The sequence below is a fragment of the Panicum hallii genome, chromosome 2, assembly GCF_002211085.1.
Source record: "Panicum hallii strain FIL2 chromosome 2, PHallii_v3.1, whole genome shotgun sequence".
NCBI lineage: Eukaryota > Viridiplantae > Streptophyta > Magnoliopsida > Poales > Poaceae > Panicum > Panicum hallii.
In genome coordinates this window covers 55,736,321-55,759,646 of record NC_038043.1, presented here as the reverse complement: position 1 = coordinate 55,759,646, position 23,326 = coordinate 55,736,321, and the positions used below count along the sequence as shown (strand labels likewise).

The following is a 23,326-nucleotide window of genomic DNA, read 5'->3' as shown; positions in this document are numbered from 1 at the left end:
CTGCCGACGGTGGCTCCAGTTCAAATCGAGGCGGTGGCTGGACGCGCGTGGGGCTGACCTCTGACGTCGGCGGCGCCGGGTCCTCGGGCTCGTTCGCTTGAGGTTAAGGGGCGGTGGTGGGTGCTGGATGTATGGCAACGGCGGCGCCCGCCGGCTTCGTCCGCCGCCGTATCGCCGGCTTTGATCTTTTACAGATTGGCCCCTCTTTCGGATCACGGTTAATAACCTCCATCCAAATTAGGAGGTTTTAGGTAAATATAGTATCCAGTATATTTATATAAAATCCCCTAGTTTGGATCGCGGATAGTAATCGTGATCCGAAATAGGGAGTTTTGTGATTAATACTGGATCAACATTTTGCATAAATATTCCTATTCTTTCTCAAATAAGCCCTCGTCATCCGTTTGGGTTCCTTCTTCCCTCCTTTCAATAATCCGCCCGCCGCCGATGGCCGCTGCAAGTTCAGGGTCCAGTGCGCCCCCTCCACCATGGCAGAAGCTCTTCGCTCGTCCATTCCGCCGGAGATTCGATCTGGGGTTAAGAATCTGAATGAAGGGGAGATACCAACCAAACATGAAAATGTTTGTTAACAGATGATTGATCTCCTGTCTAAAAAACAGATGATTGATCCAATTGGCAAACAGAATAGATTTACTTGACGATTCATTAATCGATCACAAAACTTGCGAATAACAAAAGATACGCATGTGCTCGTCTGGGTTCGCAGTTAGTAGACCAATCGTTACACCGGGCATTCAAACAGGGAAAACTGAAGCCAACGTGCATCTCAACTCTCAAAGGTGCTATGGTTACAATACCACTCTGGGCATTCAGACATGGATAACTGGAGCCAATGAATTATCTCAAAAATGCTATTCTTAATCTTCATCTGGTATGGTGGAGATTGGGTCCCTATCCACCCTGTGTTTCTTTCGCTTGAGCTTCGGCAACGCCATTATCCAGGAAGGAACTTCACATCCAGAAGATACCAGCACGTTCGCGATATTCCTCAAGAATGGCTTGTCCTCCTCTGTGAAGAACGTAATGGCCTCCCCAGATCTGCCAGCTCTTCCAGATCGTCCTACGATAGATAATATATAAGGTCTTTCAGTACCAAGGTGCCTCCACCAGATGGACAAATGCAGACAGCCAAGATTGCAGACACATCAAAGGATCACTTAAACTTATTAGCACAAGAAATAACTTGGCAGATTTATACCAGATCAGAATTCAATTAAAAAGGAACCTAACAGGCAAGATGATGAGGTAGATGTGAAAGTCTTACCTATCCTGTGAATATAGGCAGCAGCTGACTCTGGAAAATCGTAGTTTATCACACAGTTTACACCTTTGAAGTCCATTCCGCGAGCAATGACTTCTGTTGCTATCAGTACCCAGCTCTTTCCAGCTCTCAAGTTGTCAACAGCATCCTGACGCTGCAGTAAAGGAAATATAATTTGACAGCATGTGAGCCTTGATGTAGACAAACAGCATTACAACTATAAACAAAATAGCACCGACATTTACGCACTAGTAACAACATTATGCAAAGCAATACCTGCTGCTCATTGAGGTCTGCATGAATCACATCAGCCCTAACATCGTCAAATGCCAGTTCTTTGTAAAGCTCTTTTGCCCTCTCTTTGCTTTGAACAAAGATCAATACTGGTGGATTGAGGGACTACAATTCAATAAAAGGTTGATCAACAATAAGTAACAATCTCGGAAAGCATAATAAGGAAACTTTTGTATTTTGTTCAAATGATTACTAAAAGCAGCAGATTAGGTCCAAGCCTAGCTTTTTTATTCATATGTGTTGTTAGTGCATAAACGCTACATGGAACTGTGGTGGGTTAGTTCGGTATTAGCAACAAAATCTGTGTAGCATCAGTACTTTATATTCCAATAACTGCAACCTATTTTTTGAAATTCATGCAAATACAATTCCACATTCCAACAACTAATTTGGAACTCAAGTATATATCTGGAGACAACAGAGACACAACCAGATAAGGATTATTAATACAATACCTCTTGAAAGCTTTGGCGAAGAGCTAACAATTTCCCCCTCTCAGTTCCAGCAAAAATCAACTTTTGCTTAATCAGTGAGGAGGCTGAATTCCTGTTAAGTTGAACAAACAATGATGAAAATAACAAATTAAACAGGCCTGATTTAGGTTCATATATTAGAGGAAGGTACTCACTTTCTTCCAACAATGATTCGAATGGCATCATGCATTATAGTGCGTGCAAGAGCCTCAATTGAATCAGGCAATGTGGCACTGAACAGAGACCGAATTATTGAAGGATTGGAACAGGCTTCAACAACTGAATCAATCACTTCAACAAATCCAAGCTCAAAAAGTTTATCAGATTCATCCAAGACAAGGTATTCCACGCTGCAAAACGGAGTATCTGTTATTTAGATTTTAGACTACGCTTTATAATGCTGAAAGAAAAAAAATTAACAGTTCATCCTTAAATAATAAGAAAACAAAGATGAGTTGGAAACCAGCATAAGGTTAGCTTTAGGGATGCAAGTTATATTTATTTTGGGTCATTGGGTCGACTCAAAAACTTGATAAAATGAACTAGGATGGCATTGTGCGTAATTAATTTAGGAGGAGAAATGAACTAGGATGGCATGCCATCGTAATATTTAGTTGACCCATAAAACACCATTGGGTACCCACTTGCATCCCTAGTTAGCTTGATTGATATTATAAAATTTTGATTCCTAAATAAATTGAATATAAGAATACAGGAACCACAGGCTTTCTAATATTTCTAAAAAATAGAAAAATAACTGGTAAATTTTCTGAATGACACATGAAGCATTGTAGTCGCATACAAGTTATCATTTTTGCATGAAATGCTTCAAGCTGCACAACTATGCTAGCTTTAAGTGTTTAGAAAAAAAAAAGTTAGAAAAAGGAACTGCAAGTTAACAGACATGATCAAACATAAACCGAAACTCCAACTTCTAAGAAGTGGGCATCAATAAATTGCTTATGGAAACCAATTGTGGTGGAAAACAAAACAACAATTCAACAAAACATTCAAGCTATGATCACAGACCTATTTAAATCAAGGTCTCTTTTCTTTACAGCATGGTCCAAACGAAGCGGGGTGGAAACAAGGATATCGCAGTGCATATCTTTGAAATTCCCTGATTTGGAGAGATCTTTGGTCATCAATTTAATATAATACTTCCTTCCTTTAGCCAACTTCTTGCATTCTCTCACAGTTTGTGCAGCCAATTCCCTTGTTGGGCAAAGAATCACGGCTTTAACACCACCTTTAGACCCTGGCTATTAGAACAATACTCATCAAGTGGCATATCAACCAATTCGAACAGCACAATGCAATACTATAAAGACATACCTTAATTTTCATAAGAAGTGGAAACAAGAAAGCCAGTGTCTTGCCAGAACCAGTAGGTGCACAAGCAAAGCATTCCCTCCCCTAGGCAAGGAATGAAAGTTAAATCACCTCAACAGCTAAAACAACTAAGGGTTTCCAAGGCAAGAGGACTAAATCCAAACAGAGTTCACACTCACTCACCGAAAGAAGAATGGGAATGGCCTGCCTTTGTATCGGTGTAGGTTCATGAAACCCAAGTTTTGACAAGTTCCCAACCAGATAGGAATCACAACCATACCTAGTGCAAAAATGAAATCAACCTAAGCACCTTAAACAATTCCACTCTAACCTGAAGTATACTGTGGTTGAAAACACTAACCTTGAAATCAGTTCTTCAAAGCTCTCAAGTGGTGCTGGAACATTTTGTCCAGCAATGTGAATGTCAAACCTCTTCCTAAGAACTGCAGCCCTCTGCAAAGTGAAAAAACAAAATCAAACTATAAAACTCCAGACATCCAGAGGACTCATTGGTAAGAAACTTTGGAAATTGCAATTGCAAATATCTAAACTCCAAGCTTCCTTGGCACTACTGTCAATTCAAGTAGGATAATGAAGGGGTCATAACAAATTTTAGGATATGGCAAGCTTTTAACAATTAGTTCTTCATGAGTGAGAATTCAGTCCAACAAAAGTTGGCCACATGCTTACATAAATGAGACAAGCATGGCAGAATACACCAACACCAGTGCATTGCAAAACTTCAATTACCTCGATTTCCCTCTCAATCTCCTTCCGCCGCCTCACAGCCACCGAATCCTCATCCTTCCCTGTATCCACCTTCTCAGAACGCAGCTCATCATTTTTACCCGTCAATCCCTTGAACAAATTGAACCCCTCCACAGCATCTGCAAAGTACAGCACACACGGCAGAGTGAAATTAGCAACATAATCAGTACCCAAGCGGCAACCACCCGAGGCGAACCAACCGGAACCGAGCCCCACCCGACGACGAGGCGATAGCCGCTTCCGCTCGCTTCTTCTGATTCTTCTTCGCCTTCGCCTTGCCGCTCTTGCGCTTCCGCTTCTTCTCCGGGGACGGAGCGCAGGGGGCGGCGGGTGAGGGAGTCGGGCCCTGGTGGAACCGCTCAAAGTCAGCGGCGAAGCGCTTGCGGTTGAAGTGGGTGCCCGCGAAGAGCGCCGACGAGAGCTTCGAGTTCTCCATTGCTCGCCGTCGCCGCCGCGGAGAACCCCTTCGCTTCTAAAACCCTAGGCACCCCTGCTTCTCTCTGTGATAGCTCCGGGACCCACCTGCAGTGAGTGGTCAAGTAGAACTGGCCGGGCCCATTCGGCAGAGAAGGAACCCGCCCTCCCCATTCCGTGGGACCAACGCGCGTGTGACTGGCTGACTGCAGAGGCGGTCACCCTGGGACCCCACAAGTCAGCGTATCTGACAGCCGGGGGCCACCTTTCCGTCGCGTCCGTTTCCGCTTCTGGTATCCAGTTCTTTGCTTGGCCCCCCCTCCAGCCCCTTCCCATAGCGCGGCCGTAGGAAAAAGGAAGAATTCGGCGCGCAAATCTCCGCCTCCATTCGCGCACCACAATTCTCGAGCTCGATTCGCCGCGATGATGATCCCGTGGGGCGGGGTCGGGTGCTGCCTCAGCGCCGCGGCGCTGTATCTGCTCGGGAGGAGCAGCGGAAGGTGCCGATCCCTCGCATATTTTTTTTTTTCCTTCTCGGTGCGATTTATGTCGAATCCCTGTGATTTTGATTTGTTTGTTTGGTTCTCAGGGATGCGGAGGTGCTGCGCTCGGTGGCAAGGGCTGGCAGCATGAAGGATTTAGGTCAGTAAGTAACGGGCTAGGGTTTGGTTACTGTATTTGTGGTTGATGTATTCAGCCTTTTGGAAGGCTCATTGTTTGATTTAGACTAATCCTATTTTTGTGTTTCCTACAGAAGGATAGTGAAACCGAAGTGTTTATATGTGAGAATAAAAAATTGGCCGAAGCTTATAGTTGCACAGTTTGATATACCCGTTGAGATGAGTTTAGATTAGTACTCCTTTTACTTAGGTTAGCATCCTGGGTTTTTTATATGGTTTTGTTTGCTGGTAGAATTGTATCAGGTTTAAAGTTTTTACACTGAACTAACTTGATTGTGGTTGTATGATTTACAGAATTGTCAACTTTTGACTTTGATATGCTTGCTCAGTTGTTTCTTCTTTCATTTCACTCTCTTTTTCGATATAAATGTTGATTTTAGTGTGGTAGTGTCCAGGAACCAGAACACTAATCTACGCTCTTTTGCAAAAATGCTTAAATGCAAGTGGGATAAGTTTATCAACTTGGGCTCAGATTTGGCAGTTAGAACTTGTTTGCAGATTTTCTCAGCATATAATCAATATAAATAACTTTAACTTTCTCGTGTTTTGATTGGTTAAATAAATAAAAGAAACTTTAGATTATGTGTATATTTTGAGAACTTGCCAACCAGTTTGGTAAATTTAAATGATATTTTTTGTGACATGTCTACACCGTCTTGGACAGCTGCTATCTTGGACACTGCAAGTAAAGTCCTACCACTTGTAGTTGCTGTTTCTGGAAGAGTTGGTTCAGACACGCCACTTATATGCCAACAAAGTGGCATGAGAGGTGTAATCGTTGAGGAAACGGTAACTACTGAATTCGTTCGTTCTTTTGTTTGTGGTGATGAGTACACAGGCTGCAATAAATATTTCTTCTTAAACTTTATATTTTGTAGGCAGAGCAACACTTCCTGAAGCACAATGATGCTGGATCCTGGATTCAAGATTCTGCAGTGATGCTTTCTGTTAGCAAAGAGGTTCCATGGTATCTGGTAATTGACTGTTATAGCTTCTTCTTTTTTCTCTCTTTTTCAAATATGATTTTCAATTCAGCCTAGGATCAAACTAGCACATTATGTCCCCGAATTTGGGTTTATCAATAAGCTAATTTCTGCGGACTTGGGTTTATAGTAGCGAACCAACTAAGCTCATGGTCTCTGCTTGGATTACCTTAAGCTTTTCTTGTGAGCTTATTGTTTTAGCTTGCTGTGTGGATAAAGTCAGCTTTTAAGCTCCAAAGCCCAGCCTGCTAGCTCTGGCTTCTTGTTAGAGGCCAGACTCAAGCCCAAAATTAGACCCTAGCTTAGGCATTGTTGAAATCATACATGAGCTTCTTGTCTAAAATGAATGATAACGCTGAGCCTAAGATATAACAAATAGGTATTTAAACATTAATTATTACAGCTCAGGATGAAAATGAAAATGGCTATTCCATATTCACTATATGAATCCTTCAGGCAAAAGAAAAAATGATACCATTTTTAATAACTTATCCACAATTTGCAAGTGGGATGTTTCTCTAACCTTTAAATATCACTAGGATGATGGAACTGGACGTGTCTATGTGGTTGGTGCTCGTGCTGCAGCTGGTTTAATTTTAACTGTTGCCAGTGAGGTTTTTGAGGAATCAGGGCGGACACTTGTACGTGGAACTCTAGATTATTTACAAGGATTGAAGGTTTGTCTAATCGCATCTTCAACAGTGACAATGCTTAGACAAACATGATTGATGGTTAAATAATAATCCTATAGATGCTCGGAGTAAAGCGGACTGAAAGGGTTCTTCCAACTGGAACCTCTTTGACGGTTGTTGGTGAGGTAAATTGGTTATATTCTGTTGCATTACTTCTTGTTGACATGTCTAATGTATTATTTTTTGTCTCTTCCTTTTGTTCTTTATTCTTATTTTTTGTATGAACAGGCCATTAAAGATGATGTTGGAACTATTCGAATTCAGCGACCTCACAAAGGACCATTTTATGTATCACCAAAAGGCATTGATCAACTTATCTTGAATCTTGGAAAATGGGCCAAGTAGGAAAATTCATTAGAACACTTTTTGTCTTAGTTATGGTCTCATGATGCTAATAGCATGTTGTGACAGGTTATACCGGCTTGCTTCCATGGGCTTTGCAACATTCGGTGTCTTCCTTCTTGCAAAGCGTGCAATACAGCATTTTCTAGAAAGAAAGCGCCGGCATGAACTGCAGAAAAGGTGTCTACCTCCTAACATCAGTTCCTTTTAGGACATCCAAATGAACATATCGTTAGAAAACTTAGTGGCATTCTTTACATGTTCAGAATTTTTTAATAGGTTTGTCTTTCTTTTCTGGCCATGGCTTGGGACTTGCATCATTTTACATCGTTACTTTTTCTTGTGTGAGAACTGCATGGGTGATGCTGAGTGGTCTTGTATTTATGCCGTTCTATTGAAATTAACCCCGCATTTGCAACCTTCAGCTAATATAAACATAAAACTTTTGTAGAGGTTACATGAAATTGAAAAGGACAATACTAATACAATAATTCCTCTGATCATAAATATGAAGTCCATTTAGGTTTGTCTTAAGTCATCCCGTTTAACTTTGACCATCATTATCTAATTTGTATAGATTGGCAGCATAAGATTGACATTATTATATTCATTATGAATATACTTTCATAATATATGATATTATTATATTCATTATGAAATATACTTTCATAATATATAACTCTTTTCATTTGAGATAATATATTTCAATAGACAGGGCTGGCTCTATGATTTTGAGGGCCCTAGTGCGAACTTGATATTATGGGCCCTTTAGGCTAAATTTTTTTATATGTAACAGATAAACGAGAAAATAGCATTAATAATAATTTTAATTGTTGAAAAACAATGTTGATAATACAAACTAAATTAGCGGCAAAATAAAGCTACATAGTATGATTACCAAATTCAGAGAATCAGAAAGCAACAGGAAGGCATATCTCTCGGCTAGTCGGCGACTCAGTATCTCAGTGTTGCCGTGATACGATGATGGGCCTGCTGGCGCCTGGCGGCTAGGAAGTAGGAACAGCAACAGGCAAGGGCACGCACACACTCACAAAGAAGGCAGCAGCGCGATCCCAATCGACAAGATGATCCGTCAATCTCTTTTGCCTCTTGAGCGAGGGCCGGCGATAGATGATAGGATGATTGATGGATGACGATCCATGTACGGTGTGCGTTGTGCCTGCGCTTTAGGCCTTGATCTCGATCACAGCCTCCCCCTGATGCTTTGTGTGCCAGCGCGTGGCTGCTGTGGCTGGAGGAGTCTTGAGACCTAGAGCATAGAGGTATATGGACATATTAGCTCTAAGGGCCCCCTTCGGCTTGGGCCCCTGGCGATCGCCTCTGTTGCATAGGCTTAGAGCCGGGCCTGTCAATAGATATTGCAAGTCAAAATTAAAAAGATTTGACTTAGGATATATTTAGATGGACTTATATTTGTGATTGGAGGAAGTATTTAAGTGTGAGTAGAGCTGGATATCGAGCTGGCTCAGCTCAGCTTGGCTCAGTTCGGCCTGGCTCGTTAGGATAACGAGCTGGCTCAGCCCGGCTCATTATCCAAACGAGCTAAAAGTCGAGCTAGGCTCGGCTCGCTGGCTAGCTCAAGCTAGCTCGTTGAGCTCACGAGCCAGGGCAGCCACGATGCCTGTAGTAGGCCTGATGGAGAAATCAGCGAGGCTGCCATCGAGGATGAACTCCGGCCGCACCATGGGGTGATGGTCATGCAGCGAGGAGGTCCGCTGCCACTTGCCTCGTCGAGGACAGTTGGCCGCCGCCAGTCTCCCCCGCGCCATGGATTTGGCTGCAGGAACTTGACGAACTCCGGCCGGCCGTGATAAGAGGAGATGAGGGCTGGATCCAGTCTGCCGATAGAGGAGGATTAGCAACATCTCCATAGATGAGATGGGCAGTATCGAGCCTCCAAACGTGATTCCTTGCCGGCCGCGGCAACATCAAAGAGCACTGCCTCACCTGCTTGCCGGATCTCAGCCGTGGCCTGTGGATCTTGAGCGTTGTGGCCACCTCGGCCTCCATGACCCCACCGACATTGCAATTGGTGGACACGTGCCTGGAGCTTGTGGGCTAGGCAATGGTGGAGAGCTGTAGAACGGCAAGCAGGATGAATAGGAGCTCGAAAGAGCAAGCCTGGACGGTGAGTACGAGCGGCGGCGGCTGCTGCATCTTGTGTTGCTTTGTGGGATGGGGAAAACAGAATTCTGAATTCAGAGACCCTCGGAGAACACTTGGGCTGGGCTGTCTTGGGCCTTAACATTTAGCTCACAGTTCGTTTACAACCAAGATTCTACAGCTAGCTCACGGCTCGTTTGGCTCGCGAGCTGCTCGCAAGTAGCTCGTTAAAGTAAACGAGCAAAAACTCCAGCTCAGCTCGTTACAAAATTCTATCGAGCCGAGCCGAATCCGTCATGAGCTGAGCGAGCTAACGAGCTACGAGTTTTTTGTCCAGCCCTAAGTGTGAGTAAACTGTATCTTAACCCTGCAACTAGTGTTTTGCTTGGTTAAAATGCAACCAAAATCTAAAACAAAATATTCTATTTGCATAGAAGTGTTACCACAAACCAACACTCATGCACATGATGGCATACTAAGGTCTTATTGGGCACAGAAGATTCTGATACTATTTTATTTGTATAGGGTTCTTAATGCAGCAGCACAAAGGCTAGCTAGAGAAGCTGAAGGTGATTTTATTTTTGTTATAGATTGATTGCGCTATTTGATTAGTAATGGCCATGTTTAATTAGTATCTTGTATTATTTTGTTCAGGTGGCAATGGTACATCGGACACAGAACCTAACAGTAAAAAAGATCAGTTAGTGCTGGATATATGTGTTATATGCCTTGAGCAAGAGTACAATGCTGTTTTTGTGCCGTAAGTATCATTCATCTTCCAGAGCATGACTGTTCATTGTTGAGAATGAACAACCTGATTTTCTTGTTTTCCTCTTACCTTTTCTTTTCCATAATCCCAAACATACTACCACCATTATGGTTTTCCTGTTTCATGTCAACTAGTTTCTCAATTTCTCTCTTAACAGCTTGCCTCATAACTCGACAACCACTTGAATATTGCTAAAATGGTTAAACAACTCAATAAGCAGTGTTATGTGCGATGCTTCATCCTTTGGGTTGGAGCCTGAGCAAAGAGTGGAACTGCAGAAATACAAGTTTTGTTCACATTTTGAGCCCTGCACATTACTAGTTCTGCTATCATTGTTTGCATCCCTAAAAGTTTTTGAGAAAATTCCCTATATAGCAGTAGATAAAAACTTGACTCCCTATATGGCACTAGAAAATTTTACTTCCCTTCATTGACACCAAATTTTTTTATTTTGTTCCCTTTTTGGCACTGCCGTTACATCTGTTAGCATCTTCCGTTAGAAATCACTGTTGGACATATTAGAATTTGATTTATGGACCAAACTACCCCTAACAAAATTAGTGGGCCTCTTGTTGACAGCCCCTCCCTCCCCTGAATCCCCCAGCATCGACCGACCCCTCCTCTCGCGAACAGTCGCGCCTCCCCTCCCTCTACTCTTTCTTCTTTTTGAAAGATCTCTCTGCTCTTTCTGTCCCCAATCCTAGATCTACAGTAGTGGGCGCGGCTGACAGCAGTGAGGGCCGCGGATGGCGCTGGCTTGAACAAGACATGGGGGGTGACCCATTTTGCAGGCTGCCGGCATGGGACCTGCAGCCGCCGCGGGCAAGCTGCGGGTGGTTGTGGTTGTGGCGGTGGGCAGGCTGCTGATGGCGGCGGCGGCGGGTAGGCTGCGGGTGGCCGCGGCCATGGGCAGGCCTGATTGGCTGCAGCGGACGGCAAAGCGCAAGGGCTACTTTTGAATATTCCTGCACCGTTTATGGTTTTTTGGTGTCAATTAGGGAAGACACAATTTTCTAGTGCCATATAGGGAACTATGTTTTTTTTCCAATGCTATATGGGGAATTTTCTCAAAAGTTTTCACTTGAAGGAACTCAGCAATTAATAAATTGTGATACAGGTGCGGCCATATGTGTTGCTGTATGGCGTGCTCTTCACATTTAACAAATTGCCCACTTTGCCGGAGAAGAATAGACCAAGCTGTTAGAACTTTCCGCCATTGACGGTAATATATGATGCTAAAACTGGCATGGGACCACCACGTTGAACTGCTTCTTTTGAAACCAGTTGGTCAACCAAGGACATGAACTGCAATACTGGGTTGAAGCTTCTTCAAGGAGTTTGCTAGCAGAACAGCGTTGCAAGCTCATAGCCAATGGGTGCTCTTGCCTGTAATACTACAATTGTGTACAGAACGTTCTTGTGTAAATGCACATAGGCTAGCAGCGAGTTTATTGATAATGTGGATGCTTGTAACATTTATCGCTGCCCAATGGACATTTGTGCAGAGGAATAACAAAGTTCGCTTTGTTAACATTAATCAATTTTTCTGGTGAATGAGTGGAACACCATTCATGATTCTTTTGTGCCCGGTTTGCTTGGCAGGGTCATAAGAAACAGAAACGATTTGTAATATGTTGTAGTATATTTTTTTTTTCTGCTCATTTTGTAACATGTATAAGTGAAAACTCCTTGTTGGCACATTATTTTTCAGCCCATATATGCTTGTTCCTCGTTAATTTAGAGGCGCCCTGGCGGGATCTGGGATGATAAAGGGCTTTGCCTTTTTGGCTGGGATAATGCAACCATCAATTTGCAAGATTGTTGCTCTTTCTAAAATTGGAAATCGTTGGGCTTATATGTGCAAAAGGAATACTAGGAAGTTATAATAAGAAATTTACGTAAAGAATATTTTACTAGACTTAGTTTGTACATATAATATTTTTAATAAAGTCCAATTAATTTTAGCACACCTACAATACAGTCGATGTTGAATGGACAGCTTGCCTCCAAAAACCTTTTTTAATGGTCAGCCACCAACAATATAATATACATATAATATAGAAGGCTGTTATCTGGAAATAGAACCTAAGGATGGATATGCATTGGGTGCCACCGATTTTATGGACTGAAAATCAACAAAGATGAACACAAGAATTAAGACCAGTGTTTTAAATTATGTGCTATAGTGGTCTTCTGAACCGCTACAGTAAAAATTGCATGATATAGCACTATTAGCGACTTGAGAATAAGTCCCATAATCCGTTATTTATATACTAATTTAGACACTCTTGGTTCTCTTTCTTTGTAAAATGGGAATCACTATGAGGTGTAGCGACTATCATAGTTGATGTATGAATTCCACCTTGACCGCTCTTATATCAGATTTGGGAAAAAATAATATGCAAGCTTCATCCACTCTTATCTTTTACCTTTTCTTTTCTTTCCTTTCTTTTCTCTTCCCTTCCCTTCTTCTTACTTCTCGATAAGTGCCGACCAAGCTTCTCCACCGTAGCGCAAGAACTCTGCTGGTCGATCCATCTCGTCATACCATAACACCCTAGAATCTGGTTTGTCGTGTCATATTATCTACCACTTCTCTACGGTACCTTCACTCTACGCTCCACTATAATCTGCGATTGGTCTCTCTTTCCACTATCCCTACTCCTATCCACCGAATGTCCTTTATAAACCGGCTAACAACATCTCTACTCTTCATAATCTGCCGCCACAACTAGGTAACTGTTGTCACTGACCTTCATCTTAAATGACAACTTCTTCTCTAACTTTTATACTACCATAGCTTCTAGCCTAAATCTCCAAACCTAATTCTACCTCCTTGTAATTGACATAGTGTGCTCCAACAATGCCAAAAAAAATTCATGTCTCAGTACCAAGCAGGCAGACGTTCATTGGCTAACATACTATGGGTGTGTTTGGTTGAACTTCCATCAAAAAAATTAAACAGCCAACTAAAAGGTAGCTTTCCACCATAAGTTCCATAGTAAAAGCAGCTTTTCCGTAGTTTAATTTTCACAATAGTTTTTCCTCTATTTTTTAATTTTGGATGGTATATTTTGCTGAAAATTACTAAACTTTAAACTCCCGCTGGTTACGGGCGTACCCCTCGGCATCTTCGGCTGCCTGGTGAGGTTCTGATTTTCTACCACCCGGACTGTTATCACCCGGGAAGTCAAGTCCTAATCCAAATCCAAATCCAAATCCATACCCATTCCCTGATACGAAGGCTGAGCCGCTGAGGTCCGCTCCAACGGGAATCGCAATCTCAGGATCCAGCCGAGCTCCCGCAGAAACCCTAATCCGTTAATCCCCTCGGGCACGGGATTCCCATTCCCAATCCTGCATCAACCAGCTCGCCGCCGACGTCCTCCGGTCTTGGCCACCGCCGTTCGTGGGGTGAGACTCCTTGCGCTCCTCCGTGTTCTACATAGCGACACCTAACTGTTCAGATTCAGACGAGGTTTTTGCTTTTTTATTATTTTACTTTCAGGTGCTCAAGCGCCGATTTTGTCTCATCTCGACTCTCGCCGTGTCAGCTAACTGCAGTTGCGGGGAGAAATTTGGTCTTCGCAGGTCTGCTTTATCGCTCTCTCCAATTCGTAATGCCATATGCTTTGTATTTCTCTACTCTGTCAGCACTCAGCACAGTATTTTTTAGCGAGGCATTGTTCGGGTCTGAAGCGATTCAGTACTGTCGTGTGCTAATCTACTTGTGCTACAAGTATTATGCACAGTCTGAATTGATTTTTGTCGATTTGTTTTGCTTCTTGGTTCCAGGGATGAATCATACTCAAAGCCCAAGAATTGTTCGCGGCAGAGGTAGAAATAAAAGGAAGTGGACAGCAGAAGAAGATGATGAGCTTGTCAAAGCCTTGTGCCAGGTATCTACCGATCCTAGATATAAGGTTGAAGGAGGGGGCTTCAAGAATTGTTACTCTCAAGGCATACAGAGCATTCTTGCGCAAAAGCTACCTGGCCATGGTATTAAAGCCAGCCCTCATGTTGATTCTCGGTTGAAAGTGATGAAGCAGAAGTATTATTCAATCAAGGATATGCTAGCATCGCCAGGCTTCTCTTGGGACGACACTAGAAAGATGATACAATGTGAAAAACAACGATATGATGAATATTGCAAAGTGCGTTATTCTGAATATTTTGGCACTTTTATATGTTTCATCGTGATATGTTTCTGTTTTGACTTTTTTTTTTTGCTGCAGGATCATCCTAGAGCGAAGGGTCTGTATGGCGTCCCATTTGTATATTTTGATTCATTTGATGCAATATATGGCAAGGACAGATACGCCGGAGAAGGGTTGGAAGGGTCTGAAGAAGCAATTGCTAACATGGAGAATGATGAAAATACAAATGAAGTTGGAGATGACGAAGAGGAGGACGGGATGTCCACAGGAGTATCTGGTCGCTCCTTGGCTGCAACATTAAGCTCTAAGAGTCAGAAGAAATACAAGCATGATGGGAAAAGGAATATGACTGAATTGAATTGTCCGTCTCTGGACAAGTTCAAGGATGTACATGGTCAGTTTCAGAGTGCCATTCAGCATGTTAGTACGATGGCAGCAGCAATGGAGTTGTTCAAGGATGTACATGATCACTTTCAAAGTGTTGTCCAGCATGCTGGTGCAATGGCCACAGCAATGGAACGGTTCAAGGATGCACATGATCGCTTTCAGAGTGTTGTTCAGCATGTCAGCACCACAACAGCAGTGATGGAACATTTCAAGGATGCTCTTGATCATTTCCAGAGTATTACTCAGAATGGCAGGGTGATTGCAGCAGTGGAGTATGGTATTGAGATACAAGAGAAGTCAATGTGTGAAGAGCCCCAAAGGAAGGCCAAAGTAACAGCCATTTCTGAAGTACAAAAGCTTGGCTTTACTGGAATTGAAGTGGTAACCGCCGCAAGCATATTCGCAAAGGAACCAAACCAAATGGACATGTTTTTAGCACTGCCAGAAATCTATAAGAAGGATTACATACTCCAGATGCTCAATGGTATGCCATGCGATTCTCTGATCCTATACTTGGTTTGAACTTTATGGCTGTAAAAATTCATTTAGCATATTTGTTCTTAAGTCTACATTGGCATTTGCTGCAGGTTTCAACTTTCTGAGGTATATGTATATTATTGTTAAGCTATTTGCACTAGTTTCCGTTGTTTTCAATTTGAGTTTATGCATGTGAGACGTCGAATTGCCTCTCCTAGGAGTGCAACATGCGCAAACTGTAGGGGGTTGGAGCATTAATGGATGGTTCTGCATATGTCATCTTTAGTTTGCTCAAGTTATAAGTAGTCGGTCGCTGCTTGCTTCCGACAGGTAACGTGTCAAGATATGTGCGCGCGAGAATAGATAATTATTCGCTTGTTGATAGTTTTGTGAGCACCCCTGTGATGCATTCAAGGAGAATTATCAACAATTGCTGACATCTCTGGTTTGTTAGTTCACGCTATAACTTTATAAGGCTATTCCTATATGCAAAGAGCATTGTATTTAATGTTTTTATTTATGCTTATCCTTGTTATGGTAAAATGTGAACCAGTTTTGTTTGCCAGTCTTTATATTCTTGTTGAGAAGTGGTTGCAAATTTGCAATGCTTTATCTCTGTCAAAAGCCAATACATTTATCCTGCAGAGAAGTATTTGGGGCAATTGGTTGGTTGTTGCTGCCTAGATGGGGACAAAAAAATGATCTGAACTTCCTTTCGATAGCAAATGAACCTAACTTGTATGTCATTTTCTTTTGTTTCAGGTGGACAATCTATCCAATATTCAGTTGGTTAGTCGGTATTCTAGAGAACAAGATGGCTAGGAATTTGTGAACAGTTTAACATGTGACATTCTTCTAGGCTCCATCCATGTGCTTCAATTATTGATGTGGTGTTAGCATGTGTCAAGATTTCGAATACCCTTCCATATGTTTTCACTTTCTGATGTGGTCTGTCTGCGTGTCAAGATTATTCTAACTTAGCTTCTTAGTGATGCAAGAATTATCTGTACGGACCTTTCTTGCGGAAAGAAAATTTTTAATTTCATCTAACTCCTTTCTCCAACCAACCTCCCAGCCCCAGCCCATTCTTTGATTGAAGCATTCGTATGTACTACTGCCATTTCCATTCTAGTTAAAGAGTTAATTAGCCTGCGGTTCTTCGTGGCTTCTATCTCCCAAGCCAACAGCTGGAACTGAAAGATGACACTTCTGACCGCCTGACACCAAGAGTCCAAGACTACCAGTGTTCATTGTCGCTGGAAAAACATCAACAGCCCAAACGAAGTGGGGTGGTCCTTTTAATATGTGAAATGTAAGCCGTGGTATATAGCAATTCGCCATATTTTTCTGCTAGGCCGTTTCCATTCACAGGCAGATCAGGAATTTGAGTTCGAATGACGTATGACAAACTCAACCAGATATCAATTACGCAAAAATATATTAACCAGATATCAAGCTCTCCCGAACACGCAAAAATAATGAGCAGATGCACGATGGCCTTATATTAGCCAATCTCTTGGCGTGCAGGCTTCAACGAGATTTGTGCATGAGATGGAGCAGCTGAGCTGCTGTTAAGCCACATTAACACAAAGCATAACATGATTTCACCTCAAAAATATAAGCCAGCTTCAATTGAAATGAAACACAAAGGAGGAAAGGAATGGTGCAATTAACTGAAACAGCGATAACGCTGACCTTCAAGTAGCTGGCAGTATATATCCACAAATACAAACAGAAAATGAAGCGGAAATGTAGTTGAATTGTTCTTTGACAGTATTATTTTGCAATCAAAGAAGAGTTCATAGCCTGGATGGTATTACTTCCATGCCCAATTAGAGATACTAGTTAACCTGCGGAAGTTCACTCCTTTTTCCCAATCCCGTGAGACATGTTGTAAACTCCACGACCCTGTTTAGGAAACAGAAAACCAAATCACCAGGTGAGTGTTGAGTGCGGACGAGAAAAAGAAAAGGAGAATAATAAGTAATAATAGCCCTAGGGAATGCTGAAACTTACAATCATGAACATGCTGGAGGCAGCAAGTGCAAGGGGGATGGCAACAGAGGTGATCACATCGTAGCGCCCTTTCAGGTAGGTGTGCTTGGTCAAGTTCTGGAAGTAATTCTGCTGCTTGAAGAGCCTCTCACGCGGCAGAAATGGTGCTTCTGTCATCCTGCATTAAAAGAAAAGAAACCTACACAGCTTAAATAACACAATGACAAAAGAATAGCCTCTGTTTCGCTAATCCTCATATTGTAGTGTACATCTAATGACAGCTATTGTGTGTAGTCACTGATTGTAACATCTGTAAGAAAAAAACATCATCCTAAAATGATTTAGTCCACAGATGATTTATTAGTTGTTTGGCTATTCCTATTAGCACCTATCAGAACAGAAAAGAAATATCAATTCACCTTTACTAATTTTAGGAATTTCTTTTCAAACATCAAAGTACAATTTAGTTGGGAAATAAACACACCATATTCCATTGTACGATGATGGTTTATTTGAACTACAATAAAACAACTAGTGCAAGTGATCACTCAAGACTAACATGTAGAATGTAGGCTGAAAAAAAAAACCTTATTCTGAGCAACTCCTTGGCCAACACTCATGGCTAGTCATGACCAGAAAAGTGTATGGTAGCACTATACACTAGACTTATTTGAATTTTGTAACCAGACCAAGTTCCAAAGCATGATATGTATGGTTTCATGTCTAAGCAAAATCCCATGGGCACACACACATGCAACAACATTTGAAAGAACCTGCAAGCATATTATGCACCTTCCATCTACCATTTGATCAATGTCAATCACAATGTTGTTCCTATCTATAACCACAGTATCAAACAACTCTATGGAAAAAAGCATTTTACATCACTTTCACATTTTATAGATTATGGATAAAAGTACGGCCTCAGCTGTCCCACGGTGGGAGCTTGCAGCCAACATCACTTTCACATTCAGTAACGGAATAAACCAAAGACGTATTGACATCGCAAGGTAGTAGCAATCCCCGACACCTAGCTAACCATTGACACCACACGGCACAATTCCAGAAGCAAGAACTGGAACCGCTAACCCAATCATACAAGTAGCTAAGGTAGACAACAGATCGAACCGGCACCGAAGTCGGAGAAAACTACATCATCAATCATGCCAGATCGCGGGAACAGAGCCCGCCGAGATGCCGCCCCCTCCAACTGATAAACGCATCAAGTCAACAGCGATGGAACTAAGGAAAAAAAACACAGGCGCGCCAACTCAGATCGGAGGCCCGAAGCACACAAACGACGCAGGCGATCCATTCGGCGCGACCCCATCACAGGAATGAAACTACGCATCCTTCGCCCGCTCCCAGTTCGGGGACCCATCGGCGGGACGTGACGCAGGATTGGTTCAGGGAGGAGGGAAGGAGGGAGAGATCGCCGCGTACCTGGCGGTCGAGGGTCGCGACGCGGTGGCCGGCGGCGGAGAGGGTGGGGATCTGCGACTGCGAGAGGGTGGGATGCGGGGGAGGCTGACCTGACCGAGGGAGGCCGCGGCTTTTGTTGTTTCTCTCGTGAGCTGAATGGGCTAGCCATTTATGGGCTCTTACCAGGCCGACCTAGTAGAGGCCTAGTTTCCCGGGAAAAGGAAACTAAGCGTGCGTTCGTTTCGCATCAGAGGGGTCTAAAACATACATCTATAAATTAGCGGTATAAACATTTTAGAGGTATATTAGAGGGGTGTTCGTTACGGCCTCTAAAACCACGGCACGGCCGGAGCGCCTAACGCGCGCACGCGGGGGAGGAGCACGCGGCGGGGGCGGCGGGGGAGGAGCTCGCGGCGGCGCGCGGCGGTGCGGGGGAGGAGCAGGGGCGCCGCCGCGCCGCCGCGGTGGGGGGAGAGAGGGGACGGCGGGGCGGCGGCGCGGCGAGGGGAGGAGCAGGGGGCCGGCGGCGCGGGGGGTGGGGGGGAGAGAGGGGACGGCGGGGCGGCGGCGCGGTGGGGGGGGAGAGAGGGGACGGCGGGGCGGCGGCGCGGCGAGGGGAGGAGCAGGGGGCCGGCGGCGCGGGGGTGGGGGAGGGCCGCGGCGGGGGAGGCGCCGCGGCGGCTGAGGAGCGGGCGGCGGGGCGCGGGGGGAGGAGCAGGGGCGGCGGAGGAGCGGGCGGCGGGGAGAGCAGGGGCGGCGGCGGGAGGAGCACGGGGGCGGCGGCGGGGGGAGGAGCACGCGGGCGGCGGCGGTGCGCGGAGGAGCGGGCGGCGGGGGAGGGGCCGCGGCGGGGGAGGCGCCGCGGCGGCTGAGGAGCGGGCGGCGGGGGAGGGGCCGCGGCGGGGGAGGCGCCGCGGCGGCGGAGGAGCGGGCGGCGGGGAGAGCAGGGGCGGCGGCGGGGAGGAGCACGGGGGCGGCGGGGGAGGGGCCGCGGCGGGGGAGGCGCCGCGGCGGCGGAGGAGCGGGCGGCGGGGAGAGCAGGGGCGGCGGCGGGAGGAGCACGGGGGCGGCGGGGGGGGGGAGGAGCACGCGGGCGGGGGCGCGTGGGGAGACGAGCCGAGCGGATTAGAGGGCGTTAGAGCCGTCGCGGGCTCTAAAATTTCTGGAGGTCTAAAAGTTACTGTGCGACGGGAATAGAGGGCCGTTCGTTTCCGAGCCTCTAAAATTTAGAGGTTTGGCTCCATTAGATAGGGAAACGAACGGACCCTAAGGTAGCGTTTGGTTGGACATCCGTTCTTATTTTAGGGATGGAATGGTTCCATTCTATATTGGAGGGTTGGAGCGGTTCCATGGTTGGAGGAACGAACATGTCAACCACCGTTACTTGTGGGGTCCATCTGTCGGTGAAATAGAGCACAGCGCGTCTTCTTCCTCATCGCGCTCGCCTGCTGCTGCTACCTGCACCGCTTGCCTGCTGCTGCCGCATGCTTCGCGGCCACTCGCCGGGACCCGCTCGCCGGCTGCCGCCCGCGCCGCGGCCTCACGGCGGGCCCCATGCGCCTGCTGCCGCACGCGCCGCTCCAGCCTGGCGGCCCGCTCCGCGCGCCTGTTTGCTTGCTTTGCTGCGGCCGCGCGCGTGCGCTGCAGCCTGCGGCCACGCGGCCAGCCCCTTGCTTGCTGCGGCCGAAGCGAAGCACTGGCCGTCGAATCGTAGTCCCGGACCTAGTGAATCGAAGCTCCAGCGGTGTAGCCATGGACAGCACAGGGAGCGAGAGAGACGGAGTGAGACGGCGTAAAAGCGGAACGAGCTCGTTCGATCGATTTCACGGGACGAGCTCATCCCGAATCTGTATAGAATATTCCTCATCTGGAACCGCCGCTCCATTCTCTCGTGCTCCAACCAAACAGCTTCAAAAATAGAACCGCTCCGCTCCATTCCATGCCATCCCACCGACCAAACACTACCTAAATGATAAATGATACTAGGGTCGGTCGGCATCGTCTGATAGGACCTGCAAATCAAGAATCAAGATACACAGCGAAGGGACCGTTTGCTCTGCTGAGAACTTCAGATAAGAGATTCTATTGCGAGGCACGGACATACTGGACCTCTCAAGACAAGATTACTACAGACATACACAGGTCTTATGCTGTCAGCAGTCAAAATCCTGGCAAATATGCTGGCAGGCCTCCCAATTTGGTGTAGCGAAAAGCAAGCTCAGTGTGACTTTGGTAACAGACAATGGATACGCAAAATGATTAGACCCGGTTAAAAGGCAATGTCTGTTGTTTTCACTGTGCAAGATAAGCAATCCTTGGGAACCATATGTAACTTCTGCAGACCTTTGTAAATGAATCAGTATGAAGATGTCAATGTTTGCTGTTTCCACTAATCACCGAACAAAAAGACAATATGAAATGTAAGCTACTGTAAAGACAGTCATTATTTATGTCCAGCATCTGCAGCTACTGGATAAAAGCTTGATGACTTATGCATGAGAACCAACATCAGGAAAAGGTTATCTCCAATATCTATGAATATCACATTACTAGCTACCAGTGAATATCACATTACTGGTAGTTCTTTCTGAAAGAAATTGTCCAAAGCCCGTTCCAAATTCTGGCACAGACAATGTACGTTTCCAAACAACAGTATAACACAGCAGTCAAATAAACTCAACATATTTACAACACCACAGAGACAACAGAGTAGATTGACGCTTTTAGCCAATTGCCACTTGATATCATCGAACTAGAGTGTTTACAGTTTACACACATATCCATAGCATAAGCAGTGCAATTAACCAATATTTATTGGCTGAATCACAGTATTTTCTTGAGTAATGAAAGGTAAGAAATGTAGAAATACAATTGACACTTCCATACCAGCATTCATGAGTATTCAAGACTTATCATCGTCATCCTCGATATCCCAACTCAAATCCTCATCATCTTCAGCTACACTCAGCCTCTTTCTCAACTCCTCCTTCAGAGCAGGGCTTGGGTCGTGGGTGCTACCCTTCTTTTCTTCATGCTCTCCAAGATCCTCAATCTCATCCCATTCAAGATCCTCTTCCTCCATCGTTCGTTGTCTAGACACTATGGAGTAATCACTATCCTTGCTTGAATCACTGGTCTCATGCTTTGCCGCTTCTTTCTTGTCACCTGATTCTTCAACATTCGACTTGGAGTGCCCTTCCTTCTCTTCCTCATCCACTACCACCAAAGAGCTACCTAAAACCACTGGTTGGGGCTCATCAGCATTCTTATGTTCCCCCTCCAAAGTAGCCGGTTCTTCCAGCATTCTCTCATTTTCCTTCGCTTCCACTTCATGATTCACTTCTTTGGTCGCCTCTTGTTGCCTTGCTACTGGCTCTTTTGCAGCCTCTTTCTGCTGCTCTTCCTCCTCATCCTCATCATCCACTTCCCAGCTCAAATCCTCGTCTTCCTCCTGAGCAATCACACGCTGCACGAGCTTCGCCCTCGCGTCCTCCTGCTGCTTCAGCTTATGGACACGGTAGAAGTACCTCGCCCAGAATACCTCGCTCTCCACGGTTTCCGGCACTAGCCTGTCGACCATGGCTTCCAGCGCGTCGCTATCGTAGCACAAGGCCTCGATATCGTCCTTCCTCTCATCCAAACTAAACCCTTTACTCCAAGCCGCGAAGTCCTCTGCATCCTCGGGATCGGCGGTGAAGGTGGCCGGATCCGCCTGGAGCGCCCGCAGCTGCGCCTCGAAGCGGCTGTACCGGACGTGGGCCCCGGCGGCGGAGCTTTGCTCCGACTCGCCGCCGTCAGAGTGCGCGGAGACTGGGGCAGCCGCGGCGGCGGCGACCTGGGAGAGCGCGTCCTTGCCCTGCGCGACGATGTCCGCGAGCCCGTCGAGCGCGTGCGCGGAGGACGGGAGGTCCCGCGCGGCGCGGGCGGCGGCCTCGCGGAGCACCTCGGTCTCGCGGCGCAGGCCGGTGCCGAACTCGGCGAGGTCGCGGCGGTAGGTCTCCAGCACGGTCTCGGACTGCGAGGTGAGCGTCTTGAGCAGCCCGCCGAAGCCCCACCCGCCGCCGCCGCCGCCAGCGGGAGCGGGAGCGGCGGGCGCGGAGGAGGCGGATCCGGCGGGAGCGGACTCAGGGTCCTGCTCTGGCGGCGGGGAGGTCGGGTCCGGATCGGGCTCGGCGAGGATGGACTTGAAAAAATCCATGGGGGTTTGGATCGGATCGGATTGGAGAGGCGGGGAGGGAGGTCGTGGTGGATTTGGCCGCGGAGAGCAGTCTCGGGAAAGGCAAGTTGAAGGTTTCGTTCGTGGGGAGGGCTTCGCTTCGCTTTCGCTTGCTGTACACGGGTTGGATGATTGCCGGAGCCCGGAAGCCTGGAACGGACGCATTCCTGCCGTGCCGTTCGGCTGAGCGGCTCGTGCAAAGCTTCCTCTTCTTCCAATTTTCCTTTTGTTCACGCAAATTTCAATGTTATCACTGCATATATTCACTATTTTGGTTTGTATTTGGATGAATTTGGAAAGACCATTTTAAACCACACCACACATAAGCTCTACAAGATATTTATATTCATAATATAAATATATAGAGAGTTTCATCTAAACATTTGATTGCACATTTATACCTTTATTGTTGTCTTTTAATGTTTTCAACCAAGTGCTGGCAAGATGATATTAAAAAAAGAGTAAACAACTTTGCTAAAATTTCAATAACTATTGCCAACTAACTAAGAGGTAATAAAA

The 23,326-nt window shown here is 45.6% G+C and overlaps 5 protein-coding genes across 5 annotated transcripts; 2 read left to right on the top strand and 3 right to left on the bottom strand.

Moving 5' to 3' along the window:
* Positions 1–633: 633 nt before the first annotated feature.
* LOC112880388 (DEAD-box ATP-dependent RNA helicase 57) lies at positions 634–4,680 on the bottom strand. Its single transcript, XM_025944982.1, has 11 exons — positions 4,366–4,680; positions 4,132–4,268; positions 3,743–3,834; positions 3,565–3,661; positions 3,385–3,465; positions 3,079–3,311; positions 2,205–2,399; positions 2,032–2,122; positions 1,559–1,681; positions 1,286–1,436; positions 634–1,081 (listed from the first exon to the last, which is right to left on the bottom strand). The coding sequence occupies exons 1-11, from the start codon at positions 4,583–4,585 to the stop codon at positions 879–881; spliced, it is 1,623 nt and encodes a 540-aa protein (XP_025800767.1). The 5' UTR covers positions 4,586–4,680; the 3' UTR covers positions 634–878.
* Positions 4,681–4,841: 161 nt separating this feature from the next.
* LOC112880389 (E3 ubiquitin-protein ligase SP1) lies at positions 4,842–11,783 on the top strand. The gene is made up of 11 exons (XM_025944983.1): positions 4,842–5,063; positions 5,153–5,205; positions 5,908–6,032; positions 6,122–6,217; positions 6,766–6,903; positions 6,978–7,043; positions 7,147–7,259; positions 7,330–7,440; positions 9,910–9,953; positions 10,039–10,144; positions 11,271–11,783. Exons 1-11 carry the CDS (start codon positions 4,987–4,989, stop codon positions 11,371–11,373), a joined length of 1,032 nt encoding a protein of 343 aa, XP_025800768.1. The 5' UTR covers positions 4,842–4,986; the 3' UTR covers positions 11,374–11,783.
* A 1,471-nt stretch (positions 11,784–13,254) lies between these two features.
* LOC112879607 lies at positions 13,255–16,237 on the top strand. Its single transcript, XM_025943947.1, has 5 exons — positions 13,255–13,567; positions 13,662–13,744; positions 13,949–14,307; positions 14,389–15,181; positions 15,937–16,237. The coding sequence occupies exons 3-5, from the start codon at positions 13,951–13,953 to the stop codon at positions 15,966–15,968; spliced, it is 1,182 nt and encodes a 393-aa protein (XP_025799732.1). The 5' UTR covers positions 13,255–13,567; positions 13,662–13,744; positions 13,949–13,950; the 3' UTR covers positions 15,969–16,237.
* A 575-nt stretch (positions 16,238–16,812) lies between these two features.
* On the bottom strand, positions 16,813–18,769 carry LOC112879617. The gene is made up of 3 exons (XM_025943956.1): positions 18,613–18,769; positions 17,191–17,347; positions 16,813–17,082 (listed from the first exon to the last, which is right to left on the bottom strand). Exons 2-3 carry the CDS (start codon positions 17,344–17,346, stop codon positions 17,035–17,037), a joined length of 204 nt encoding a protein of 67 aa, XP_025799741.1. The 5' UTR covers position 17,347; positions 18,613–18,769; the 3' UTR covers positions 16,813–17,034.
* Positions 18,770–21,230: 2,461 nt separating this feature from the next.
* Positions 21,231–22,963, bottom strand: LOC112883262 (BSD domain-containing protein 1-like). The gene has a single exon (XM_025948536.1). The coding sequence runs from the start codon at positions 22,787–22,789 to the stop codon at positions 21,494–21,496; it is 1,296 nt and encodes a 431-aa protein (XP_025804321.1). The 5' UTR covers positions 22,790–22,963; the 3' UTR covers positions 21,231–21,493.
* Between the last annotated feature and the right edge of the window lie 363 nt (positions 22,964–23,326).